This window comes from Furipterus horrens, unplaced genomic scaffold, assembly GCF_987537825.1.
Source record: "Furipterus horrens unplaced genomic scaffold, mFurHor1.1.pri manual_scaffold_6, whole genome shotgun sequence".
Classification (NCBI taxonomy): Eukaryota; Metazoa; Chordata; class Mammalia; order Chiroptera; family Furipteridae; genus Furipterus; species Furipterus horrens.
This window is the reverse complement of record NW_028327176.1, coordinates 96,807,771-96,824,005: the sequence shown is the minus strand read 5'-3', so window position 1 is coordinate 96,824,005 and position 16,235 is coordinate 96,807,771. Positions and strand designations below refer to the sequence as shown.

General features: G+C 37.4%; 1 protein-coding gene across 2 annotated transcripts in view; it reads left to right on the top strand.

Annotated features, from left to right (window-relative positions):
* XPO5 (exportin 5) overlaps positions 1-16,235 on the top strand; it is a 55,527-nt gene that overhangs the window by 17,726 nt on the left and 21,566 nt on the right. For both annotated transcript variants that reach the window (XM_090282482.1, XM_090282481.1), the window contains 9 exons: positions 4,292-4,391; positions 5,279-5,362; positions 6,172-6,297; positions 7,442-7,532; positions 8,834-8,962; positions 10,337-10,455; positions 13,996-14,151; positions 15,319-15,360; positions 15,685-15,774. In XM_090282482.1, coding sequence (XP_090138608.1) covers positions 4,292-4,391; positions 5,279-5,362; positions 6,172-6,297; positions 7,442-7,532; positions 8,834-8,962; positions 10,337-10,455; positions 13,996-14,151; positions 15,319-15,360; positions 15,685-15,774 — 937 coding nt within the window. The remainder of the gene's footprint in view (positions 1-4,291; positions 4,392-5,278; positions 5,363-6,171; positions 6,298-7,441; positions 7,533-8,833; positions 8,963-10,336; positions 10,456-13,995; positions 14,152-15,318; positions 15,361-15,684; positions 15,775-16,235) is intronic.

Below are 16,235 nucleotides of genomic sequence, written 5' to 3'. Positions count from 1 at the left end.
CGATAGTTATTATTCTTTTTTTTTTTAAATTTCATTTAAGGGTGAGAGAGAGAAAAACATCGATTCGTTGTTTCACTGATTCATGCATTCCATGTGCCCTCACCAGGGATTAAACCTACAACCTCAGTCTATGGAGATGATGCTCTAACCAACTGAGATACCTGGCCTGGGCCTTATTATTAATTCTTGTTACTATAAATAGTTTTACATCATTGCAGGTCAGGCTTTTCTACTAAATAAGTTTAAAAAATTTTTTTTTATTTAAAGTTATTTGGAGTCTAAAACAGCAGATAAGGAATTACAATCAGAACTAAATGAGAAATGAGACACAAAGTTATGCTTTTATTATACTTTTTTTAAGACCTTTTTTTTTTTAGGACACTTTAAGATTCACAGTGAAATTCAAGGGAGGATACAGTGATTTCCCATATACCCTCTAATGCAGCCCATGTATAGTCTCACCCATTATCAACATCACTGGTCAGGATGGTACATTTGTTACCTACATTGACACATAAAATCATCCAAGCTCCATAGTTTACTTTAGGGTTTACTCTTGGTGTTGTATGTTCTATGGATTATTAGCACTGAATGATATCCTACTGTCTAGATGTACCAGGGTTTATTTATCTATTCACCTATCAAAGGACATCCTAGTTGCTTCCAGGTTTTGGGGATTATGCATAAAACTGCTATAAATATCCAAGTTTAACATGCTATAAACATTCAGGCTTTTGTGTGAACATAAGTTTTCAATTCCTTTGGGTAAATACCAAGGAAGACAATTGTTGGATTATACAGTAAGAGTATCCTTAGTTTTGTAAGAAGCTGTCAGACTGTCTTCCAAAGTGGGTGTACCATTCCCACCAGCAATGAGTTTCTTTTGCTCCACATTCTTGACATCATTTGGTGTTTTCATTGTTGGATTTTGGCCATTCTAATAAGTGTGCGGTGGTATCTTATTTTAATTTGCATTTCTCTGATGACCTGTGGAACATCGTTTCTTTTCTTTTTTAAAAAATTATATTTTATTGATTATGCTATTACTGTTGTCCCAATTTTCCCTCAGGCAATCCCCCACCATTGTTCATGTCCATGGGCCATGTGTATAAGTTCTTTGGCTACTCCATTTCCTGAACTATTCCATTTCCTGTACTGTACATTACATCCCCATGGCTATTCTGTAACTACCAATTTGTACTTCTTAAACCCCTCACCTCTTCACCCACTCCCTTGCGCTCCTCTCCATCTGGCAACCATCAAATTGCTCTCCATATCCATGATTCTGTCTCTGTTCTTGTTTGCCTAGTTTATTTTTTAGATCCAGTTGTTGACATATATGTATTTATTGCCATTTTATTTTTCAAAATTTTGATTTTAAGTACGTCCATTTAACGTTTCATATAATAATGGTTTAGTGATGATAAACTCTTTTAGTTTTTTCTTATTTGGGAAGCTCTTTTTCTGTCCTGCGAGTCTAAATGATAGCTTTGCTAGGTAGAGTAATCTTGGCTGTAGGTCCTGCTTTTCATGACTTCAAATATCTCTTGCCAATCCCTGCTAGCCTACAAAGTTTCTTTTGAGAAATCAGGTGATAGTCTTATGGGAACTCCCCTGAAGGTATCTAACTGCTTTTCTCTTGCTGCTTTTAAGATTCTCTCTTTATCTTTAACCTTTGGCGTTTTAATTATGATGTGTCTTGGAGTGGGCCTCTTTGCATCCATCTTGTTCAGGACTCTCTGTGCTTCCTGGCCTTGCATGTCTATTTCCTTCACCATAGAAGGAAAGTTTTCTTTCATTATGTTTTCAAATAGATTTCTAATTTCTGGCTCTTTCTCTTCTTCTGGTACCCCTATGATGTGAATGTTGGACCTCTTGAAATTATCCCAGAGACTGCTTATACTATCCTCATTTTTTTGGATTCTTTTTCCTTCTTGATGTTCTGATCACTTTTTTTCTTCCTTGTGTTCCAAATCATTGATTTGATTCTTGGCTACTGTTATTTCCCTGTAAATTGTTCTTTATTTCAATTAGTTATCCCTCGTTTCTGACTGGATCTTTTTTATGCTGTTGAGGTCCTCGCTAAGTTCCTTGAGCATCCTTATAAACGGTGTTTTGAATTCTGCATCTGATAGACTGCTTATCTCTATTTTGTTTAGTTCTTTTCCTGGAATCTTGATGTCTTTTTCATTTGGGCCATGTATCTTTGTCTCCCTATGTTGGTTTCTATGTATTAGGTAGAGCTGGTTTGACTCCATGTCTTGGTAGTGTGGCCTTATGTAGTAGGTGTCCTGCAGGGTCCAGTGGCACAGCCGCCCCTGTCATCCAAGCTGGGTACTCGAGGTGCACCCTCCTCTTGCAGTTGAGCCTTGATTGCTGTTAGCAGGTCAATGGGAGGGATTTACCCAGGCCAGTCAGCTGCAAGGACTGGCTGTGACCACTGACCACCAACCTCCGCCTGCTGTGGAGGATCAGCTGTGCAGGGGCAGGGTGGTGGTGCTTCGATGTGGTCTGTAGCTGTCTACTGGGTGCACTGGCCTTGGGATTTCCTGGGTGGTGCAGGCCAAGGTCAGCCCCCACCTGTGTTTTGCCAGGGCCACCCTGCCTGAGCAGTAATGCAATCTGAGATGGCTGCTACTTGTGCTGGGCTTGGAGATTCCCAGGTGAAGCCAAGCTGTGAATCTAGGCTGGTTGGTGCTAGTGCCGGGCCTGGGGCCACTTAGCAAGAGGTATGGGGGTTGGGGGTTCACTGAGGCAGGCTGCCGCTTGTTTGAAAGGATTTAGGAAGTTCTGAAGCATGAGCCAAGACCAGAAATTCATATGGAAAAGTCACTGTTAACAGTTGTAAGTTGAGTGGGTCAGAGCCTCAGGGGATCTCCATGGCAGGGCAAATAGTGTTAGCTAGGTTGATGGAGTCTCAGATGTGGCAGCCTGCCAGCTCTGTGGCTCTGTGTAGGGGAGGTTTCAGAAAAGGGACAATGGCATCTGCCCACCTTTCTGTCTGGGAGAAGGCTGTCCCCTAGTCTCACCTTGATGCCAGACACTTCAGTTCTTCCCTGTGTGTCACTGGTGCCTTTCAAGCTACTACCCCAGTGCTGAATCTCAGAGGGAGTGAGTCTGAGTAAGTCCGTGTGTAGGTTTTTTAAGAGGAACTGCTTAGGACTCCAGAAGTTTCTTCCACCAACTCAGTCCCCACTGGTTTGTGCAGCTGGGAGTTATGTGAACATAATTTCCTGGCACTGGAACCCTGGGCTGGGGGGCCTGGTGTGGGGCTGGGACTCCACCGCGCTCCTGAGATATTGCTCTCAAATTTTTATTCACCACACATGGGTGTGGGACCAGCCCATTCTACATATGGATAGATGTGGGTTTTTTTGTTCTGTAGTTGTCAGACTTCCATTCAACTCAATTTCTGATGGTTCTAAGTGATGGTTTTTTATAATTTAGTTGATGTGGTTGTGCAAGGAGGTGAGCCATGTTTAGTTATGCCACCATCTTGACCAGAAGTCCAGGGAGCATCTTTTCATACATTAGTTGCCATCTGTGTAATGAGGAGCTGTCTTTAGCCTGTTTTTTAATTAGGTTATTTTCTTTCTTTCTTTTTAAAATTATTTATTTATTTGTTTGTTAGTTTGTTTATTTATTTATTTATTTTTAGAGAGCGGGGAAAGGAGAAAGAGAGGGAGAGAAACATCACTGTGTGGTTGCCTCTCACTCACGCCCCCAACTGGGGACCTGACGTGCAACCTAGTCATGTGCCCTGACTGGGAAAGGTTATTTTCTTACTGCTGAATTTTAAGAGTTTCTTGTATATTTTGGATAAATAGTCCTTTATCAGATGTGTCTTCTACAAATATTTTCTCTCAGTATGTGTCTTTTTCTTTTCATTCTCTTGATTATACTCCTTTTAATTTCATTGTAGTATAAGAAAGTGTTACACATCCTTCCCTAGGGATCTCTAAGTTCTCCTTGGGTATCAACCAATGTCTTTGTGCAGTTTTTTATGTATATAAGGATATATATTATTCTCTGGAGTCATGCTCAGAGTTTACGTTACTATGCCAGAATACCCAAGGACCATATAATGCCCCAAATTAGAGTGTCTCTTAAGGGATGAGACTGCATTGAATACTATTCTTCATCAATGTTTCCATTTTAGAGGGACTTTTTTGTTTGTTTTTAACTTTAATAACAAATTTGAATGTTGAAGCACAGATCACATTTTCATTTGATGGGAATCCCTTTGGTTTTCTCAATGTGCAACTAATCACACTATTTTCTCATCTTACAGGACTGCTGATGGAGGAGGCTTGGTGGAAAAACACTATGTCTTCCTGAAGAGACTCTGTCAGGTGCTGTGTGCTCTGGGCAATCAACTCTGTGCATTGCTGGTGAGCACTTACTTTCTGGAGCATTTTCTGGGCTGTTTAACAGAGCATTTAGAAAGTTATATTTGTAGTAGGGCTGACACATGCCATTGATTTTAGCCTCGTGGAGCATTGCCCTGCAGATTGTGATCCTATAGATTAAATTCTTTTAATGGGGATTAAATGATATAAATTTCTTTTAACAAGTCACTTGCTAATATCAATAGCAGACATCCACATATATTATTCTGTAAAGTCAACATTGCTATTCTTGTGAAATTTGGTACTTGTAAAACATCAGTCTGCTGAGTGCATTACCCCTTAAGTTCTATTAGATTATGAAACATGGATTTGAATAAAGAACGCTTTCCTTAAAACTAAAGAGTCTATTATTGGATCTTAAAGGAACACTTCAGTCTGATTTACCTATAAATACCTATCTTTAGGGAAGTATTTAAATCTCAGCCCTATAAGTTGAAAGACAGGATATTGGTACAGACATTTATATTTGATATTATGTCTTTTTATGGTGGCTTGAATAGTAAGAGGATAGAACTTCAGACATAAGACATATACCATTGGGTGGTTATTTAATGGGTCACAGAGATGTGAATAGACCATATATAGAGAAATAATGTGCATTTCTTCTTTCTGTGATTTCTGAAATGAATACTCTTTTTTTATTTTACTATTTGACCTCAGAATGGGTTTTAATGATGATGATTAAGAAGGTAAAGTGACTTTCCTGTGTTTTAGCCCTGAAATGAGGTCTTCTCAGACCACAAGAAAGTATACAGTCATTTCAAAACTGAAATTTTTGAGGGTTTAAGTTACCTGTAATTATTATTTCACTCTTCCCACTCCTCTCCCCTAATCAATATCATTAATATAATGAAATTTTTGTCCAACAGGGTGTGGATTCTAACGTAGAAACACCAGCAAACTTTGGAAAATACCTGGAATCTTTTCTTGCTTTCACAACGCATCCAAGTCAGGTAAACTTAATACAAGTAACTTCAAAAATTCCCAAGCACTATAGTCTGAAGTAATCAGCAGCTCATATATAAAATGTAACTCTTAAGGCCCTGGAAAATAATGGTAGTATCATTAAGAGAAGTGCTGAATCTTCTTCCTGAACCAGCATTGTACTGTCAAGTTCAGAAGCTTTTCCCCTCAGGTAATATTGTTTTGATAATGCTCAATCAGATGTGAGATATGTCCCAGGTAATTCACTACTAAAGATATTTAAAATACAAATTAATTTCATTCAAATCAAGATTTTTCTTGTAATACCACCCTAAAATTTCTATCATCTTTTTTGCATAAAAGAGAAAGTAGTAGATTTCAGCTTACACTCCAGGAATTCCACCAGACCCACAGTCTGTCTTATTAACAGGTGGTTCATCATTACTGATGTATAGTATGACAGTTCAAAGTATTATATAGGTTTATTTCCATGAAAAAATATAGTTGATAATTGCTGGGCTAATTAACAGTCCTGGTTATATAAAATCCAAATCCTTAAACAGATATTTAAAAGATTATTTATTTATTTATTTGTTTGTTTATTTATTTTCAGAGAGAAGGAAAGGGAGGGAGAAAGAGAGGGAAGCATCAATGTGCAAGAGAAACATCAGTCAGTTGCTTATCATATGCCCTGCAAATGGTGACCTGGCTCGCAACCCAGGCGCGTGCCCTTTCCAGCAAGCGAACCAGCCACCTTTCAGTTTGCAGGACAACATCCAACCCACTGAGTCACACCAGTCAAGGCAAACAGATTTTACTTTTCTTTTTTTCCCTTTAGTTTCTACGTTCTTCAACTCAAACAACTTGGGGAGCCCTCTTCCGGCATGAGATCCTATCCCGTGATCCTTTGCTATTAGCAATAATACCAAAATATCTTCGTGCTTCTATGACAAACTTGGTCAAGGTATGCAGTGGGAATCTAAACATGGGGAATGTAGATGAATACACATAATAAGACTTAGATTGGCATCATTGCTAACCCTACCTTGGTCACTAAGATCCCTTCCTGGGGTGTATTTTCTTATTCCTCATGAAGAAAACAATCCATACTGATTATTGTATCTATTCTTTCTATCTTGGAGCACTTGTATACCAACTGTTGAACTAGATGTGAGGTAAAAGAAGTGATAGGGCAAGAGCAGTGACTATGACCGTGACCATACAATGGAATGATTGCTTTTCAGAGGTTAAAAATGGAAAGGAGGGTAAAGAAGATCCCAAGAGGAATTAATACCTGATTGTTTTTGAAAGTCGAGTGAGAGGAAGGTGAATGAAAAGAGAGGGAGAATAGGAGCAAATTGCTCACTACTTCCATAGAGAGTTGCTTACGAATTCTCTGAGATCTGCCAGGGGCTCTTGCAGCTGACAGATGCCTAATCTTGATTTGTAAAATCAGAGAATGGGACTCATTCAAGGGTCCCCTTATTTCCTCAAGGAATTCACTTAGCACATAACACTTGTGTCCTACTTGTCTGCCATGGTCTTCTTTACTTTTTGAATGAAATAAAAGTTCCATGCTTATTCTCAGGGTTCAACATTTAAAGAAACAAGGAGTTCTCAATTCTTTTTTACTGATTTCATGCTGTATTAGCACTTTGTCTTGGGACATTTTTGTACTCAGACCCTTAAAAATTCCAGAGTTTAAATTCTCCCTGAGGACTCCGGAAAAAAGTATCTCATGAAAGTGTTCTCTTTTCTACCACTCTTAGGATTATTGGAACTGGGAGCAATTGTGGACTTGGGATAGACCAGAAGCAGGTGTTATTTTATTTTATTTTTTCATAAATAACAGGCATTCATTTCTCATAGTTCTGGAGTTTGCAAGTCTAAGATCAAGGAGCTGACAGGTCTGATGAGAACCCACTTCCTGGTTCATAGTGGACATCTCCTCACTGTGTCCTCACATGACAGAAGGACCAGAGCAGTTTTTTATCATAAAATATCTCATATAAACTCTATCTCTTCTTATTAGTACTTGAGTTCCTGCAGTTTAAGACTCTTGGTAGGTCAATTTTCATCACTTACCCCAACCATCTTTCTCTTTCCAGATGGGCTTTCCTTCTAAAACAGATAGCCCTAGCTGTGAATATTCTCGATTTGATTTTGACAGTGATGAGGACTTCAATGCTTTCTTTAACTGTAAGTGACCTGAAATTTCTCTCAGCAGTCTCAGAATGTCTCTAGTGTTGTGAATCCTGGTGCATGACCCTTGGGGTTCTATATTGAAGGGCCCCAAATCTGGACAGCAGCAGTCTGTTTAATCTCTAGTTTCACATTGCAGAGGATGCTGGAATCCACTTATTTCAAGCCTAGTATTCTCTCTCTCGCTCTCTCTCTCTCTCTCTCTCTCTCTCACACACACACACACACACACACACACACACACAGCCTTTGGACATTGATTTTAAGAAGATAGTACTGTAACTGTATATAAGTCTTGAATTCTTTTTAATACTCAGGATTAAATATCATCTTACCTTGTGGGTATTCTAAGAAAGAAAAGAAAAACCCACGTAACCTAATATCTAATTATGTTTGGGTTTTCTGTAGCCTGGTTTCCCTTTTTTTCTTTCTTTCTTTCTTTTTTTAATGCCAGCTTTATTGAGACGTAAGTCATTTACCATACATTTGTGGTATTCAATGGTTTTTAGTATTTTCAGAGTTATGTAACCATCACCACAATTTTGGGACATTTTTATGACCCCAAGAAACCCTGTACCCTTCAGTAGTCAGCTCCTAATCCCCTCTTCGTTCCCAGCCTTGGGCAATCACTAATTCACTTTCTCTTTCTATATTCTGAACATTTCATATAAATGTGTGGTTTTTGTAACTGCTTTCTTTTACTTAGCATAATGTTTTTTAACATCTATAGTGTAGCATGTATCAGTACTTCATTTCTTTTTATTGCTAATATTTCATTGTATGGATGTATACATTTTATTCATCCATTCATAAATTGATGCATATTTGAGTAGATACCACTTTTTGGCTATTTAGAATAATGCTGCTATAACATTGGAGTACAAGTTTTTTAGTGCACATATGTTTTTATTTCTCTTGGGTGTTTGCCTAGGAAGGGAATTACTGGATCATATGGTAATTTCATGTTTAATGATTTGAGGAACTGCCAGACTGTTTTCCACAGCAGTCACACCATTTTACATCTGTACCAACTGGTCTTTTAATTCCAACAGAAATGGGAGACCACATTTAGTTTGCCACTTACAGGATCTAGTTTATAGGGCAGCCTCTAGAGATAATTTATTTTTTTAAATGTCTGGATTTGTTAACAAAGCTTTATTGAATATTTGTTACATTCTAAGCATGAATCTGCAAAAACAGTTTCTTTGAACATTTTTCCCCTGGGATGGATAAATGAATGAACATTAACTAAGTACCTATTATATACCAGTTACCAACTCATGCCTTTTTCTTGGCAGCCTCCCGGGCCCAACAAGGAGAGGTAATGAGGTTAGCATGTCGTTTGGATCCCAAGACTAGCTTCCAGATGGCTGGGGAATGGCTAAAATATCAGCTGTCAACTTCTGTTGATACTGGATCCATAAACTGTAAGTTTTTTTTTTAAATATCTGAACATTAATGAAATATTGTATCAAAACTGTACATAGAAAATAAACCTTCTGAGTCACACTTCAGAACAATATGCTATTAGTATTAAAAAATAGCTTTACTCACTGCCCCGTTCCATTCTAGGGAGTGAGCTTTTTCATTTGCACACAGAGAAAGCAAATAACACCAAACTTTTAATCTGTTTAAATTAGGGTAAATCTCTACTCAGTTTTCCTTTCATTTTTCTTTATTAACAAAATCAATTAATTGTTTATTGTTGATTTTATTACTTCACTCTCAGTACTATCTTAGATTGCATGTCTAGGCCTAACTTTTTAAAGCTTTTCAGCCAAGCTTTGCATAACACCAACTCCTAAACTCAGAAGGAATGTCTTGTTAGTCGTGCATAACAGGAGCGGTACAAAAGCTTCCGACTAGGCCACCTCAAAGCCTTTGGGAAATGCCAGTTTATATAAAATAAAAATCACCCCCCTCTACCCAAAGGCATAAGCAAGGTAATCTCTCTGTTCTCCATATCTTCTGTCCTTAATGCATGCTGTGGGCAATGGGATTTTTAAAGCAGGAGAGAGTCATAAATCACTGCTTTAAAAAAGATTCATAGTACTGGTCAGTTGCCGAGTACATCAGTTACTTGACAATCAAGGGATTTAGGATTAAGTTTTTGCATATTCAGAACTGACTCTTAAGGTTCTTGGTATCTAGTAACTCGATGTTTGTAGAGGTTCAATATGTTGCACCAAAATGAAGTTAGTAAATAGGAACAGTAATGGAAGCAAAAAAAAGTAATTTGTAAATCTTTTTGCCTGTGCCATGCTGTTTGAGTGATGTGGCCTGATGATACTTGGGAACTTGGAGGGCGGCACAGTTTTCTAGACACAGGCCTTGCAGTTGTCCTGAGGCTGTTAGATGTGAAGCAGCATTTTGTATCTTATGTCAGTTCTTTGTTGGAAGAATTACTTATGGTCTCAAATATCTTAATAATTTAGATTTCCGTGGACAAATTATAAAGGAAGGGGAAGGGAAAAGTTAATATTTATCAGTTACCTCTAATTGGCCAAGCACTGTTTCTGATGTTTGCATGTATATTCTCCTTCAGTTCTCAGAATAGTTTTATAGACAAGGCTTACAGAGCTGACTCAGATAGCTCATTGTAAGAGGTGGAAGCAGGATAGAGACTCCTTTTCCTTTTTGTTCTTCGTTTCCCAGACTGAGAGGGGTTAGGTTATTCTGTACCTTTAATTGTGAAATTACCAAGTAGTCTCTAAGGCCCCATTGTCTTTCTGTGTTTTCTGTGATCCTACCTACAATGTGGATGTGTGTTTGAGTGTGTTTTAAAACCTGTTTCCCTATAGCTGGAACTGGAGAAAGTGGCCTCTGCTCCATCTTCTCACCTTCATTTGCGCAGTGGGAAGCCATGACGTTTTTTTTGGAAAGTGCAATCAACCAGATGTTTCGAACACTAGATAAAGAAGTAAGTAACTTTTTCCATGCTGATTGTGTAATGATTTTGATTTTTTTTAAAAAACTAGCAAAGGATAGGAAAATCTGTGGATGTGCATCTTACAGAAGAGGAAATTGAGATTCAGAAAGGTTAAATAGCATAATCAAATTCAAATGGCTAGTAAATAGCAAATTTAACTCAGATCTCTCTTATTCTAAGCCCTACAATGTTTAGTATTCATTTTAAGGGGCTAATATAAGCCTGATAGTACATTGAACCACAGGTCGGATAACTATTCCAAACCTTAAATTTGAAGATCTGAGATACTTCCCATTAAGCATCTTTTTCAATTTATGATAGGTAATCTAGACCAGAATATTCATGGTGAATGATCAGTGTCTTTCTTCTCTGAATAACTTGTTTTTCTATACTTCATGTCACCTATCACCCTCTTATACCGTTGCCTTAGATGAAGCTAGAATGAATTGAATAGTAGCACATACTATGTATATTAGTTATATTTAGATGACTGGATCACTCATTTGGCATTATTTACATTTTAGTGTATTCTAGGTTAATTGCAGAAAGGATCTAAGTCTCTTGAAGAAAGGGGGATATAGTGTTTTTTCTTACAGATAGCATATTAACAAATTAAACTTGAAGGTTATTAACTTCATCTGTTTTTATATTGATTCATTTCAGTTTGAAATGATGGCATTCTGAGTTTATCCAAAATTTAGGTGGGAAACCCTACTTGGATCCTGTATTTTTCATTATGTTAGTCCTTTTTTAAGTTTAAATGGAACTTATATTAGTAAGTATGGCAAATCAAGAAAGCCCTTTATTAAATCAATGGAAATAGCCGTGCTCTTTTCTTTCCTGGCATTTTTTTAAGTTAGATACCTTGAAATTAATCCAGCTAGGTGGGTATAATCCTGCTTGAAGGTAGGAGAAAAAAATGGTCAGGGTTTGTCAAGCACTTGTTTTTAAGTTGTATGAAAGGAGGATAGAGGTGAATGCCTGGTTGGTTGTATGTTGGATTTTACAGTAGGTCCTTGAATATGATGGTATTTGGTCAAAATACTAAATACTAGTTAGTTAAGAAATACAAAAAAACGTTTGGAATGTATATACAAGAAAGATATGGGCTAGGTGACAACCAGAAATTTGGTAGGATTCATAACCAGTGAAAGGGAGAAAAACAAACAGCAATAAGTTCTTTTTTCCTCAGGAGAATCCTAGATGGTAGTATTTAGGCATGTTAATGATTTAAAGTAAAACTGACTCTGAGACATTTTTTTTTCCCCCACTAAAGGCAAATGGGTCAGAATAAGCATTCCTAATCAAGAGAGATGAGTGTTTGAAAATATTATTATATTATTTGCCTGCTTGTTTAACGAAGCTGTAACAATTGTATGTCTCAGGAGTGTGCAAGTGACAGATCTCAGCTTATTACATTCCCACCTGCTGCTGTCAGTTTCTGACTTGGCGGGGTAGTACCTAGTCTGATGGCTTTACAGACTGCTTAGTTCCTGCCCACAAGCCCTACTCACCCTGGGTCAGTCAGAGCAGATCAGCTTTTGATGTGTGAGAGTTTGACTGAGTGCTTCTGTGGCTAAAAAGGTTGAAAAGCTATTCATCTTGTCCATAGTGGTATTAGTTGAGCTTGTATTTCCAACAGTATGGATCATTTAATAAATAGCATTAGGGAAAATTAACTGTTCAGCGAAAGTTTCCTAGAAGCTGAAAAACAATAGGAGTAATCACAAAAAATATTAATGGCTTTAATTGCATATGTTTTTTAACTTATAAAATAAACTTTTAGAAGGCAAACTTGGAACAATATCTGCAATACATAAGGATGGGGTTGATATTCTTACTCTGTAAAGCTTATCTCTCACCTTGGCCAGTGTGGCTCAGTTGGTTAGAGTGTTGTCCCGTGGACCAAAAGTTTGTGGGTTCAGTTGCCGATCAGGGCACATACCCAGGTTGTAGGTTTGGTCCCCAGTTGGGGCACATACAAGAAGGCAACCAATCAATGTCTCTCTCCCTCTCTGTCTTCCTTCCTCTCTCTAAAAAGCAATGAAAAAAGAAATGTCCTCAGGTAAAGAATAAAAAAAATTTTTTTTAAATTTTTTCTCTTAAACATCACTTACAGAGTGATGTAATTCATATCACAACTTTGGAGAATAATTCGACGATATCTAGTTGAAGGCACATAGCCCTATAACCCAGCAACTCTGCTGCTAAGTCTGGACTCAGGAGAAACCCCACATGTGTCCTCAGTGACCAATATAGAGGCCTTGTGTGTTAAGCCAAGAAAAATACTTAATATCCACCAATATATTGTATAGAACAGATTGTAATGTCCTTATTATAGCCAGTGAAAATGAACTAGGGTTATATAATGAATAGGAAAATTTTTTATAAACATAATATTGACCCAAAACAGCAAGCTGCAAAAGTGAATATATAATACTGTGTAATTAGGAATATGCACATTTGGGGCAAAAGTATACAGAAATGAAGGAATCTGTGAAATTATGAATACCAAATTCTGGATTATGGCTGCCTGTGTGGCTGGAAAGGAGTTTATGTGCACAAAACAACCACTGTATCAGTAACATTGTACTTCTCAAAGTAGTTGTATGGAGGATCGTTAAAGTATTTATACCATTTTAAAGGCCTGGAATATTCCACAATAAGAAGTTTGTATAAATTGGTAAAAACACTAGAATCCAATGGAGAAATAGACAAAAGACGTGATCAGATAATATATAGAGTAGAAACTAAAGTATTTAATAAATATGAAAAAAATTAACCTCATTAATAATTGAAGAAATGCAAATTTAAATAAACTTTTTTTTATTTTATTTTTAAATAAGTTGCTGAGAACATGGTAAGTGGGTCACAGTAATGGATCAAGAATCAATTGATGCCCTAGCCAGGTAGTTTGGTTAGAGTGTCATCCCAGTATGCCAAGTTTGTGGGTTCCACTTCTGGTCAGGGCACATACAAGAATCAACCAACGAATACATAAATAAGTGGAACAACAAATCGATATTTCTCTCTCCCGCCCCCTTCACTCTCCCTCTCCCCATCTACCTCTATCGCTATCTATATCACTCCCCTTCTCTCTGAAAAATTAATAAATAAAATTTTTTAAGAGTCAGTTGATAAAACCTGTGAAGAAGAAAAGTAACTTGATTTAAATATACTTATACCTTTTGATCCAATGATTCTAAACATCCCCCCAAATTTTTTATTCAAGTGAAATAACTGAAAATGTAGCCAATTTTTTTTTTTTGCAAAGATATATATTAACAGTATATATAATGATAAAGAACTCAAAATAGTCCCAATTTCTGGTAGTAAGATATGGTGTATCTTTAAGATAGCACATAGTGGCAAATATGAAAATGTTAATAACATGGAGTAATGCTTCAAATTTTAAGAGTTAAAAAGCAGTATATAAAACTATATGTGGCAACTATATTATATATTTATAAACTAGAGTCCAAAGGAAAAGTTATCAGCTATGTCAACTGCCTCTTCATGTCTGTATTACAGGAAATCCCTGTTAGTGATGGAATAGAACTATTGCAGATGGTCCTGAACTTTGACACTAAGGACCCTCTCATTCTGTCTTGTGTCCTCACTGATGTCTCAGCACTCTTTCCATTTGTCACCTACAGACCAGAGTTCCTGCCCCAGGTCTTCTCTAAGGTAAATGTCAACTGCCTTGTAAACTTTATTTTGGCATTTCTAAGCTAATATATGTAATTGCTTTTGAAAGTGTGTGAGACAAGCTAATAAACAGTCATTTATTCGTTTTTGAAATATTTACTTTGCACTTGTTGTGGATCAGGCATGATGCTAGTGGAAAAGCCTAACCCTTTAGGAGCACTCTGTTTGGGAAGAAAGTCACGTAAACAAATGTACCTGTGTGGCATTGCAATTAATAGGCATGTACAGAGAGCGATGGAAAAGAATACCTAAAGAGAGGGTATCAGAGCGTGCTGTGAGTCTGCGAGGGGTTTTGGGTTTTTAGTTTAGGTGGATAGGTAGGTGAGTGATAGAGTGCCCCTGGACAGAGAGTGAGTGCTGGGTCATCAGGCAGAGTAGAAGGAAGGAAGAAGAGGGAGTGAGCTCTGTTTTGGAATACTACGCTTGAAGTATATGTACAATAGCTAGATAGAGACACCTCACAATAAATTGGCCTTTTGAGGTTAAAGGTCTAGAGTTTAGAAAATTACAAGGTAAATTTAAGGCAGCATCATCAGGGAAGTACCAAGAGTAGAGGATGGTGGAGTTAGACAAGTGGCTCAAGCAGGGAACCCTGGAGATCACTGTCATTGGAGGAGGGGGCAAGGAATAAGAAGACCCAAAGAAGAAAAAAAGAGATAGCCAGGAAAGTGGAGAAAATGTTGTGTGACAAAGGCCAGTATAACTTTGAAACGGTGGACTCTTTTGTTTGTAACTGAAGTTCTCTTAAGGACTAGAGAATGTCCATTAGGTTTCTCTGTGAGACCTTCGTTAGAATGTTATTCCATTTTAATGACTAGGGCAGCAGTCAAACTGCATTGGGTTAAAAAGTAAGTGGGAGGTTATGCAGTGGAGTTAGGGAAGGTAGATCACTTAACTTTCAATAAAAAATAGAGAAGGAGGAGGCCTCACTGGAGCTGTTGGCGTGATGGTATGAATTGTGACTCTCAGGCTCCTCTTACTTGGATGAGAAGACAAACATCTGAAACTTTGTAATAACAATTGAGAGCCCTTTTGTTGCCATATTGTAACAATTTGGAGATCTTTGTTGGAAACTTTATAACTACTGTTTAAGAAAACCTTTATGGAATTGTTACTGATGAGTGGCCTTTTCCTCCTTCCCCTTAGCTATTTTCATCTGTCACTTTTGAAACTGTTGAAGAAAGTAAGGTAAGACCATTAATTCGACCAACAAATTGTTCTTAAGAGCAAAGGTATAAATACCTGACACTTAGTCTAGATTTATTTTATTAGTAGAAGGGGTAAGTAAAGGTAGGAGGTGGTCCTATAATAAGGTGTTTTGTACTAGAGATGCTCTAGGGCAAATAGTAAATAGGTGGATTCATGGTGACTATGAATGTCACTCCTTTATACTCTCACAGTTGTAAAATATGATTGTGAATTTGCCTCTGAAGGAGATATTTACATGGTAATATGCAGCATATGTAAATTATATTAATAGTGGCTCCACGTCTGTTGAATAATTCTTCCCAGGCCCCCAGAACCCGGGCAGTAAGGAACGTGAGAAGACATGCTTGTTCCTCCATCATCAAGATATGTCGAGACTACCCCCAGCTCGCTCTGGTAAGCCACTGCACTTTGGCCAAGTAGTCACTGAGATCTGTCAAGTTTGCTTATATTTTTTTGTAAACTCAGTTTTATTTTTACCTCACGTAAAGGGAAAACTAAGAACTATGTCTTTGCTTAAAATAAGCATTCTTGAATTGGTATCTTATTCTCCTACTTAGTAATGGAGTTAAAAATGCAAAATATGCCCCTTGAAATAAATAATTCTCTTCCATGTGGATGAGACCAAATTTTTCCCATTGGTGTACACCTCTTTACTGTACTATGTGATGTTCTGAACTACTACTGCCAAATGATGTGCCTAATCTTGAGAGAAGCCAGATGTGAACCCCAGTATTTTTTGGATGGTTTTTAGAAGAAATTTAGCACTACTCCAAATTACAAATTAACCATAAATTTCTTTTCGGAACACATAGCAGTGTCGTATGAGTGTGTGCATGTGTATAAAACAAACTAAT